General features: G+C 33.2%; 1 protein-coding gene across 9 annotated transcripts in view; it reads left to right on the forward strand.

Moving 5' to 3' along the window:
• Positions 1 to 12319, forward strand: part of LOC145277048 (uncharacterized) — a 337642-nt gene that overhangs the window by 152790 nt on the left and 172533 nt on the right. For all 9 annotated transcript variants that reach the window (XM_080128695.1, XM_080128698.1, XM_080128691.1 and 6 more), the window contains one exon: positions 551 to 661. In XM_080128695.1, the coding sequence (XP_079984821.1) occupies positions 551 to 661 (111 nt within the window). The remainder of the gene's footprint in view (positions 1 to 550; positions 662 to 12319) is intronic.

Here is a 12319-nt window from a genome sequence, read left to right on the forward strand (position 1 = left end):
GAAAAAGAGTTCATTCGCCCTTTGGAATTAAAAACAAGATATATATATATATATATATATATATATATATATATATATATATATATATATATATATATATATAGCAAAAATGGTAATTAGTAAAAACCTGAAGAAAGTGCTCAATATTACTGCAGAACAAATATATAAATATTTTTTATTTTATTACCGTTTTATCTGTTTAGTTACAGGTGTTTCTGTTACCGAATCGTATTAACTTCCCCAGACTTTAACAGAAGTCTTAGTCTGATGAATTTGCTGGATTGTTGATACGATTTGGTAACAGAAACATGTGTAACTAAGCAGATAAAATGGTAATAAAATATATATATATATATATATATATATATATATATATATATATATATATATTTATTTCATCCTCCCTTTTCTAATTACATAATTTATCCATGATACGTTTGTATAGATTCAATTTACAAATGTTTTTTCCCTCTTTTCTATTTAGTTAACAAATCTTTTTTCCCCTGTAAATTTTGATTTCCTCTTAACATGTCTTTTTCCTTTATTTCAGGTCCTTTTAATTGATAGTAGGTCTTTTCTGGAATTTAACACCTGCCATATCCGCCATTCTGTCAATGTCTGCTGTTCAAAGCTTGTTAAACGCCGCTTGCAGCAGGACAAGGTAAGACAATCAAAAGAAACTTTCTTTCCATCAGAATATTTGTACCTCTCCTCTTATCAATCTTTTTTAAGTCAATCAAATCATTATTTAGAGTAGAATTAACAAAAAAACAAAAACTTTCGGTGTGCTTTCTCATCAAAAAATATGGATATTATTCACCTGAAACTGTGCCATTTTTGCTACATGTAGCGCCCCTGTTGTTTTAACAGCGTCGGCGACCATGGTTCTTCAATTTGGAGAACCATGGTAATCTCAGGAAGACAAGTAAAGATGGTAGTTTCCTGTGACTTTCTGCCTTGATTCGGGATTATATTGTAGTGTGCTGCAGAAATCACAGCCACAACACGATGCCAACATTTCTGGCAAACAGTTGTTTCTTTACAGTTCTATTATCTGAAACGAAATGCTGTGATTGTGGCTTAATCCACGCATTTCCTGTTGCTTTCGTATCTTTGCTCTTCAATAGAGAACACTTATGTGCTTTCAGTTCAATCAATAATTTCATGTACGTTACACATGGAACCAGAATAAAGTTAATCCAGGTAAAAGGCAAAGAGGGTGAGAATAATTTTTCACTTAGAGTTAGACCAACTTTTTAGCTTTTTTCATGTTAAATTTTAATTCCGTTTCTCTCTCTTTTCTTGTTCACGTCTGTTCTCTTTCCTTCTCCCTCAGAATTTTTTAAAATTCTTTCTTTCTCTCTTAATTTTTTCCACGGTTTTAGTTTCTACGTTTATATATTAGTGGCCTGGCAAGGCCATAGGGGAGACAACCGAAGCAGCAAAACTGAAATTGCCTGCCAGGACACTATATATACAAATGTAGGCAAATTTGGGCATATTTTATTGGTTTGAAAATATAGGTTCTTTATCAATTGTCATAAAATTTTAACCATATAAAATATATATATATATATAATATATATATATATATATATATAATAATTCTAGATTAATATTTTTCCAGATGTAAAGTAACTAATGAACAAGATTAATACAAGAGTGCTCAATACCGAAGTCGGAAAAGATATACATTTTATTTGTTTTACATAGGCATTGATATGTCACTACACATTCATGAGCATGCTTCGGTTAACCAATTATAAGTAACTAGAGACTTCTTCAGGCGATATTCCTAATACAAAAGTTTAGTCTAACTGCCACCTAATCTCTTGTGTAATTTTTCTAATTCGTTTCTGAAATAAGAGCGATATTATTAAAACTTTAATAACAACTGATTAATATGTAAAAATAATTATCTTCATACATTTCACATTTACATTTCAGATATTTTAATGAATTTATAAAATTGTCTGAAGATGTATGGACACCCTCTGTATGGTGTGTGTGTGTAAAATCAAAATTTAAGTTTAGTAAACCAATTCAATGCATATTTTTTTAAATAAGTATCGATTTGTTTATAAATCAAACTTTTGATGTCATCGCATGTCAGTATAGATTTAAAAAAATGTGATTTGGCTTACTAGATTTACATTTTTAATTTAAACTTAAACAACACTTTTGTTGGGGGGGACCATATATATATATATATATATATATATATATATATATATTTTTTTTTTTTTTTTCATCTTTGACTTTCCAAATTAATCCATGCTAATGAAAGAATTTTTGCATTAAAATTAATAAAGAAACTGATAAATTTTGCAGATAAATAATTTTTTTCCTGGTTGGTGATGGGACAGGGTTGGGTGTGCTAGTTCAAATTTTCTAAAAGACAATTTTTGTTAGGTTATAAGAGCAAACCTGTCTGTTTTGTATCCAGCAAGCAAGTAAAAACGAAATCTTAATTTTTGACCACTTTTTATGGAGATCAATCATATCAGACATGACATGAATTTGATGTAAGTCGAGCTGATAAAAACGAAAGACGTTTATCAGACAGAAAATGCCTATTAACCTTGGCTTTGAAAAGACTAAGACTATAATTAGGAGGAAAGCAATCAGCAGGAAAGAAGCTACTGGAATAGAAAACTATTACAATGAGGTATTAAAACAAGTTTGTTGCTTTTCAATAGATTACGTTTGACGTCAGTTGTTTTGATGAGAACCGTTGACCACCAAACTTAAGACAGGGATCTTTTAGATTGATTTCAAATTCCATGTTTCCTTTCATCATCTTATTTAGGAAAGGTATGAACTCATTACTTTTCCTCCTTCCAACTATCAACTTGTGACGGTTATGAATTTTTAAGATGAGGATTGATTATACAGATTTGCATTCTCAGATTACTGTCTTCATCTTGAGTGTTATTTTCACGTTTTGGTCGATGTAACCTCCGACCTTCTGTAGATGTATCTTGTTGAACTCGGGAATGTTTCTGGCAGTCTTGGGAATCTGCACAGAATTTCAAACATAACCCTTTATATAATCTACGGGGTAGTATATTCTTGTTCTATCAGCCATGACTGGATAGAGGTCTTAAGAAATGTATTTTGGACGTCACTTACCCTGAAAACTGAACTTTTAAACTTTTACAACCGAAATTTACCAACTACTCTAAACACTGCACCACGGGTCTCGTGGATTAAATAAAGGGTTCCATTTGAAATTCTATGTAAATTCCAAAGTTTCATAGAAAGATTCCCGAGTTTGACAAGATATACTTAAAGAAGGTCGCAGGTTATATCAACCGAAACATTATGGAAATAACACTCCAGGTGAGAACAGTGGTCTGAAGATTCTAAATATCAACTAGTAACTTGTTAAATGAATTTGTTACAAAGGAACGTTTACAAGTAGTATACTTCAGCATTAAATACCCCCCCCCCAAAAAAAAAGGCGGGGTGAGTTGCAAATGTACCGAATTAGATGAAATATCACATTCAAATTCCTGAAGAAAGGCAAGAGAGTACAGCAACCAAATCTTTCTGGATATAATGACGATGATAAAGATAATTGTTTAAAATGAAAATTAGTAAGTTTTAAAACTCTATTTGTAAAGATTGAAAGTTTAATAATAATTAAAAAAAATCATGAAAAACTTAGAATTTTCTTGCCTGTTAAGCTAATTGGGTCACCTGTTAATATGTACCAAACTTAAAGAATAAACAAGAAATCAATCCAAGTGATTTTAGTGACTAATCTAGACCACCATAATTGGGCCATTTAATTGGGCCATTTTGAAAAAAAGAACCTAAAACTACTTCTGTGTTAGTCATTAATGATTCATGAACTAATCTCAGTCAAAAATCTATCTTTATCTCTTACATCATTTAGTGGATCATTACTTTTGTGTGATTAACTGTATCCAAGATACCAAACAACTAATAAATATTGTTGTTATTATAATGTTTCGACTGTTGTATTCTCTGACCTTCTTCAAGCATCCTTTTTTTTTTTTTTTTTTTTTTTTCTTAGTTGGTAATCTAATTTTGAACTAAACGCTTTTCATGCCACATATCTTTTAGATAGATCATTTTTTTCACTAGGAATTGAACTTTGAATCTCTGGGTTGAATTAATTCTAGATTATATTTTAACCAATATTTTTATCCACTAGCCTATCTAGTGGATAAAAATGTTGTGACCATAAAAGCAACCAAAATGAGAACAATGCTCTAAAATGCAAATGTTACAGGGAAAGGTTGTCCCCTTTCCATGTAAATAAGAAAGAGTATTAGATAAGGTGAAAATGAGATTAGGATAAGCCGAGACTCGAACCTTGTAAGCAAGGTTAAGAATTGGAATGTTAGATTTTAGTCTATTGTTAAATTCTATTAGAAAATAGTTAGATATTGTTTATAGCGTAAAAAGAATTGATTGTTCATTCTTTTAGAAAACTGAATATTAAAAATGTCAGCTAAAGAATGAACAATACAAATTAAAAATATATTGTTAAAAAATAGGTTAGAATTATGTTAATGATTCTCTTGTTGTTAAAAGTGTGTTTGGAAAAACATGTATAGCCACGTGAATTGGTCACGTTTTGGAAACACACTTCTGATGTCATAGACGAAGGAGGATTCTCAATATAGGAGCTAGAGTTAGTCAGATCAGGGGAGTCAGCAAAAGAGTAGAGTCGAGAGCAGTTGAGTTGGAGGCAGTTCTTTGGAAGCTAAAGAAAGAAAATTGAACTATGTAGATCCCAAATTTGAATGCCTGACGTCATCAGCATTCGACCGGTCCAAAGAATAAAGAATCATCATTGTGTTTTTGTAAAATTGTTGTCATGTGTCATCTTTTAACACTCAAAAGGTAATGTGTTAAACATCTTATTATGAACATACACGATTATGCATCTCCCCTCCTCTGTGTTAAGAACTTGTATACATCTCCAGTCAATATATAGATGAAGTCCCAAGCATCCCAGAACTGTATAAATGTCTTCTCTCCCTCGTCATCACTATCGTTATATCCGTTAATGTCTCAATATGAATTCCGGGTCTCTTTAATATGTCCCCAGCCTATACAACACAAATAGCAATATCTTATAAATGATGTCAATGTTTTTTTTGTTTTGTTTTTATATACATGTATTATTAGGAATAATATTGGAACATACAACTGGAGACTACCCGTAAATTTAATATTCCCTTGACACTTTCTCCTTTGGAAGAAGCCAGCTCAACCTGCATAGGGTGAATACCATTCAACAAACAAACATGAATATTAGGAAATTCAATAAATTCTTCATTTCTCATGCCAATGGTTTTACAATAAAAGTTTTAAAACATTATGTGGCGTAGTGGATAAAGTACTTGGTAATAACACACTTCTAGAGGTTGAAGGTTCGATCCTCAACACAGGCGACACTCAAAATACAATTGCAAATTATTTAGGACTTTTTCCCAGTCATGGTTAACAAAACAAGAACATCTTGCCAACATCGATTAAATAAAAGGGTTGTGTTTGAAATTTTGTGCAGTTTCCAGAGTTTGACAAAAAAGATTCATGCATTCGACAAGATATATCTGAAGAATGTCGGGTTATATTCACCGAAACGTCATGCAAATCACATTCAAGATAAGAACAGTAGTCCAAAGAATCCAAATAATATGAATGAAAGTTTTAGATATCAGAAGTTTGCGATGCAGACTTCCTGTTTTTTTGCATTGACAAATCACAAAATTGACTTTGAAATCTAGTGGAGAAAGTCTTTTTTTTCTACAACTTATTTCTTGCAGAAGAGACATTGCTAGGTTTTACTTTATCATTATTTTCATGGTAGTTGCTTTAATGAACTCAAATTCCTGTTTTCTCGCTGCAAAACATTCACAGCAAAAACTCTTCTTTTTATAACCACTAAAGAATATTCCTATCTTTTGTGTGCCTGGAACTAATCGGAACTCCCATGAGCAGAGTTTCTTTCCAAGGTCTACCCATCTCTAGAATGCAATATCATGGGCTGCTTCCCAACTGACTACACCATGGTTGTTTTTCAAGTATAATATTAATAAATTCTTAATCAAATTCTTCTCAATTTCAACCATCGTCCTAAATCTTCAACATATTTGTCTCGCTGTCCTCCTGACAAACTTTTATTAAACTTTATTCTCGAGTGGAATATATCAGTTAATATCTTGTATGTTTTTAGATAGTGAAGTGATTCTCGATTGATTTAATGTGTCGGATATATACTCGAGAGTCAAAACAATTAAAAGAATATTCTGTTGTCATAACCCTAGTAGTGACTCACTAGTACAAAAAAAAAAAAAAAATCATCATGGGCAGCAAAATGTTTTTTTTTTTTAAGAATCCGTAGAATTATTTTGTTTCCGTTTTTATCCTTTCAATGCATCAACTCTGTGAAGAGCTTTATTATTTTTATTATTATTATTATAATTATTATGATTATTATTATAATTATTATTTTTTATTATTTTTATTATTATTTATATTATTTATTATTTTTATTATTATTATTATTTATATTATTATTTATTTATTATTATTATTATTATTATAACTATTATTTTTATTATTATAATTATTATTTATATTATTTTTTATTTTTATTATTATTGTTATTATTATTTATTTACTTTTTTTGGAAGAACATTTATGTAACTACATGTGAAGATTGAATAAAATGCATCTTAAAAACAAACGTTTTTTTTTTTTAATTAAAAACTTGGCCAATGAGGGTTAGAGATATGCGTTGCATGGAAAGAAATAATGAGAATGACATAATGAATGCATAATGTGAATCTTAAAGATAGGCTTAGATCTGATGAACCCCGAGGAAGATTAAATCTGGACGGTAAAGAAAGATGTGTGCAGAACAGGAGATTTTGATAGTATAGTCACATTGAAAGAATGGATAAAAGTTCTTGGATTAAATGTAAAACATTTGAGGTAGTGGTGTCAGTTGGTAGAAGAAAGTGGAGGAAATATAATGAAGTGATAAGGATGAACTTGAAAGAAAGAGGATTAAACATTTGGCCATAGATAGGTTAGTTTGAAAGTGACTTTTTAAAAGCTGTCCAACACATGCCTGCATGTAAAACAGCCATTAAATTGACGAAGATGATTACATTTTTAAAAAAGATTCAAAATTATTCAAACATTCCAATTAATATTCATAAAGGATTTAATACAGAAAGATTTTTTTCTATTAAAGATAAAATTCATATTTTTTCTTCAAAACAGAAATAAATTATTTGATACAAAGTGTCTTCAATAAGTTTCCAGATTTTCTTTTGGATGGGAACTTTTATTAATAGTATGTACATGAAACTCTAGTTCCCTTTGAAGTAATCTCCTTCGGCTGCAATGCACTTGTTGTACCGTTCCAACAACTTCTGGAAGGTCCCATGGAAGTCCTCTTGTGTTCGCATGTCAATGATCCTCATCACAGCCTCTTTCATCTCCTCAATTGTCTCATAACGACAGCCGCTAAGGTTTTCCTTGAGCTTAAGGAATAACCAAAAGCTGAGCTTAGTTTAGGGAATAACCAAAAGTCACAAGAAGCAAGGTGTGGACTATAGGGAAGGTGACGAACTGTCTGGATGCTCATCTTGATCAAACAGTCTGTGACAAGAATGGAGTTGTAGACTGGTGCATTGTCCTGGTGGAAATGCCACAGACCCACATTGAAGAGTGCTGGCTTCTTGAGCCGGATCTCTTCTTGAACTTCTTTAAAACCTCAACATAGTAATCGTTGTTGACTTTCTATCCAGTGGGGACCCAGTGCATGTAAATCATTCCTGTACTATCAAAAAAAGAAATCATAAGTTTCTAGGTAGGTTTGCTCTGTCTGACCTTCTTGAGTCTGGGAGAGCCCGCATATTTCTACTGAGAACTCTGTCTCTTGGTCTCTGGATCATGACAGTAGGTCCAGCTTTCATCGCAGGTCACCAGAGCATCAAGAACTACGGGATCTGAATTGATCAGCTCGACCACCTTCCTGTTGTCATGACAACGTCTTTCTTTCTGATCTTCTCTGAGCATCCTTGGGACAAACTGCGCAAATCTTCTCCATCTTTAGTTTCTCGTGAATAATTGTGTGTACAGTTCCCACACTGACATCAAACTGTGCATTTATTGTCTCTATAGACACACAACGGTTTTTATCAATGAAATTCTTTATTTGGCCACTCAGCTCTGGTGTTCTGACTTCCTTACTCTTCCCACAACTCTCACCATCCCTCACACTCTTGCCTTCCTTTAATCTCTTATGCCGCTCAAAAACTGATGATTGATTCATGCAAGATGGTCCAAAAGCAGTCTGAAGCATTCTACACGTTTCTGTGGCATTTCTCCAAGTTTAAAACAGAATTTTATTGCATATCGTTCTTCTAAAGTGTCCCCACGTTCAGATTACATTGTTGAAATTCACCAGCTGTAACAATCAGGCTTTAGTAGAGTGTATTCCAATTCTTGCTGTAGCTGTTCATTTGAACCTGAAATCATAAAAATGAATCGGTCATCTCATACGATATATAGCAATAACATATTGAAGTTTCAAGAGTCTGTGACAAATTTAAATGACTGCACAAAAAAGTTTTCAAACTTAAGGCATCTCGTGTTAATCATAAATCTGTATTTCTTTTTCTTCAAACTGTCCACCGTTTCATTCTTGAGATCTTTTACTGATTTTAAAGTTTCAATCTTTGCTTGGCAAATACTTATGTCTGGGCTAATCCTGCTGGTGATGGTGGTGGTCAGGTGAAGTGTTTTCTATGCAAGCGACGGTTGGAGGTTGGTGGGTTAAATTCTGTTTGCAACAATAATCATTGGTATTTAAAAGATACACTTCTAAAAATGGCGTGAAACATAAAATAATTTAGCTTTTGTAACTCATGACAAAAGCGATTCTGCTTTATCAGCTTTGTATGTTTTATGAACCAGGTTCAGTGATCAGATCGGAGGAGACTTGCTGGACAAGGTTGGTGTAGAGTCTGGGTCAAAAAGGAGGGGGGGGGCTGCGTTGCTGGGCAGGTGGGTAGACATTTCTGAAAGAAGGAAGGCACCAGGCCATGTAAATACGACAGTGATGACGACAATGGCCAGTGACATTGTATGTTTGTTTCTTATGAATCATCGGCACAGTCTACGTTTGCACCTCCTCCTCCTCCTCCTCCTCCTCCTCCTCACGTTCAACTCCTCTACTACCTCTCTTTCCCTCCACCCCTCACTGCTGTCTTCTGTTCGAATTTCTCACTGACCCAGGCCAAGCACCTGAATGTTTGGTTAGACCCAAAGGTCAATTACAACACTATCGATGCCGACCTCCTGTGTCAGTGTCACAGGCCTTCCCTATCCCCATCTGCTGCTTCCGCGTTCCTTCCATTGATAAATAATAACGTTGCAATACACAAAACGATTGTCGGTCGTCGACTTTTGAGAATTCAATCATAACTTTTTCTTCCAGTAACCAAAGACATCGATTGTTCCATTCTTTTCTCTCCTAACCACGATCAAATTATTTGATTCTTTAGAATTAAACCGTTTCTTCGATTCTGGATTTATTCAACCCAACAAGCCATATTCGTATCTTTTAGTTAAAAAAAAAAAAAAAAGTTCTCAAAGATTTATTTTATACCCAACTTCATTCCTAAACGAATAGACGTTGATTTCTGGTATAGAGTCGTTAATCATTTTTAAAACTTTTTTTAGGAGGGGGATGAGGAGGGGGGATTGTCATTAATGAATGACAATTTTTGCTTAAATTTACTTTTTCCATTTTGAATTGTGAAAAGTATGAATACTATTGGAACCGTTTTTAAATTCTCGTGCAAAAAACAATAACTACTTGAATTTTTGCTTTTCTCTTTTTTTCTTTTCATTATATTTTTCTTGTTTATTGTCACTTCTACCTCCTTTGTCTTTCTCTCCATTTCCACCCCCTCTCTCTCTCTCCATTTAAGTTTCCCCTCGCTCTCCTTATTTTGTTTCTTTCTCTTTTCTGTCATTCTCTTTTTTTCCGTCCTCCTCTTTTTTTCCGTCCTCCTCTTTTTTTCCGTCCTTCTCTTTTTTTTCCGTCCTTCTTTTTTTTTTCGTCCTTCTCTTTTTTTTTCCGTCCTTCTTTTTTTTTTCGTCCTTCTCTTTTTTTTTTCGTCCTTCTCTTTTTTTTTTCGTCCTTCTCTTTTTTTTTTCGTCCTTCTCTTTTTTTTTTTTTCGTCCTTCTCTTTTTTTTTTTTCGTCCTTCTCTTTTTTTTTTTCGTCCTTCTCTTTTTTTTTTCGTCCTTCTCTTTTTTTTTTCGTCCTTCTCTTTTTTTTTTTTTCGTCCTTCTCTTTTTTTTTTTCGTCCTTCTCTTTTTTTTTTCGTCCTTCTCTTTTTTTTTTTTTTCGTCCTTCTCTTTTTTTTTTTTTCGTCCTTCTCTTTTTTTTTTCGTCCTTCTCTTTTTTTTTTCGTCCTTCTCTTTTTTTTTTTTTCGTCCTTCTCTTTTTTTTTTTCGTCCTTCTCTTTTTTTTTTTTTCGTCCTTCTCTTTTTTTTTTCGTCCTTCTCTTTTTTTTTTTTTCGTCCTTCTCTTTTTTTTTTTTTCGTCCTTCTCTTTTTTTTTTTCGTCCTTCTCTTTTTTTTTTTTTCGTCCTTCTCTTTTTTTTTTCGTCCTTCTCTTTTTTTTTTTTTTTCGTCCTTCTCTTTTTTTTTTTTTTCGTCCTTCTCTTTTTTTTTCGTCCTTCTCTTTTTTTTTTCGTGCTTCTCTTTTTTTTTTCGTCCTTCTCTTTTTTTTTTCGTCCTTCTCTTTTTTTTTTCGTCCTTCTCTTTTTTTTTCGTCCTTCTCTTTTTTTTTTCGTCCTTCTCTTTTTTTTTTTTCGTCCTTCTCTTTTTTTTTTTTCGTCCTTCTCTTTTTTTTTTCGTCCTTCTCTTTTTTTTTTTTTCGTCCTTCTTTTTTTTTTTTTTTCGTCCTTCTCTTTTTTTTTTTTTCGTCCTTCTCTTTTTTTTTTCGTCCTTCTCTTTTTTTTTTTTCGTCCTTCTCTTTTTTTTTTTTCGTCCTTCTCTTTTTTTTTTTTCGTCCTTCTCTTTTTTTTTTTTCGTCCTTCTCTTTTTTTTTTCGTCCTTCTCTTTTTTTTTTTCGTCCTTCTCTTTTTTTTTTCGTCCTTCTCTTTTTTTTTTCGTCCTTCTCTTTTTTTTTTCGTCCTTCTCTTTTTTTTTTCGTCCTTCTCTTTTTTTTTTCGTCCTTCTCTTTTTTTTTCGTCCTTCTCTTTTTTTTTTCGTCCTTCTCTTTTTTCCTGTCCTTCTCTTTTTTTCCCGTCCTTATCTTTTTTTCCCGTCCTTCTCTTTTTTCCCGTCCTTCTCTTTTTTTTCCGTCCTTCTCTTTTTTTTCCGTCCTTCTCTTTTTTTTCCGTCCTTCTCTTTTTTTCCGTCCTTCTCTTTTTTTCCCGTCCTTCTCTTTTTTTCCCGTCCTTCTCTTTTTTTTCCGTCCTTCTCTTTTTTTTTCCCGTCCTTCTCTTTTTTTTTCCCGTCCTTCTCTTTTTTTTTTCCCGTCCTTCTCTTTTTTTTTTCCCGTCCTTCTCTTTTTTTTTTCCCGTCCTTCTCTTTTTTTTTTCCCGTCCTTCTCTTTTTTTTTTCCCGTCCTTCTCTTTTTTTTTTCCCGTCCTTCTCTTTTTTTTTTCCCGTCCTTCTCTTTTTTTTTTCCCGTCCTTCTCTTTTTTTCACCCCAAACAAGGCATAGTGCCACTTTGATGTAAGGGGATACTATCTGGAATATAATTACAGGGATACTATGTAGGGAGTTGAGCAGTAAAATGTCTGTTTACATTACACTTGAACTTCTGCATGTCAGTACGGTTGGGAAAGCAGGAACCCAGAAAGAAATTCCAAAGTCTAGCAGTTCTGAGGAAGAAACTATTAGAGAAGAAGGTTTTCTTACACCTAGGGATCTCTACTGTGTAGGGGTGGGATTTTGCTGCTTGTCGGGTTTGTCGGGCGTATTCACGTCGAGGTGGTACAAGTTCATCGGAGCATCTACCGTTAAAATACTTGTAAAACAAGTAGAGGGATGCAACATTTCGTCGATGGGACAGAGGTTAGAGCTTAGATGACTGTTCAGGACATATCAGGTTGGCAACTCTCTTTTGAACCTTGTCTAGGAGTGAGAGACTAGTAGCAGATGCACCAGCCGAAATGTGACAACAATACTCCATACATGGGCGGATGGTGACCTTGTAGAGGTACAGGATACTATCAGGCATAAGTAACTTTCTAGCATGGTAGAGATAGCCCACCTTCCTTGTAGCAGCCATGACAAT

The sequence above is a fragment of the Euprymna scolopes genome, chromosome 5 (genome assembly GCF_053919585.1).
Source record: "Euprymna scolopes isolate OS-2025 chromosome 5, ASM5391958v1, whole genome shotgun sequence".
NCBI classification, from domain to species: Eukaryota; Metazoa; Mollusca; class Cephalopoda; order Sepiida; family Sepiolidae; genus Euprymna; species Euprymna scolopes.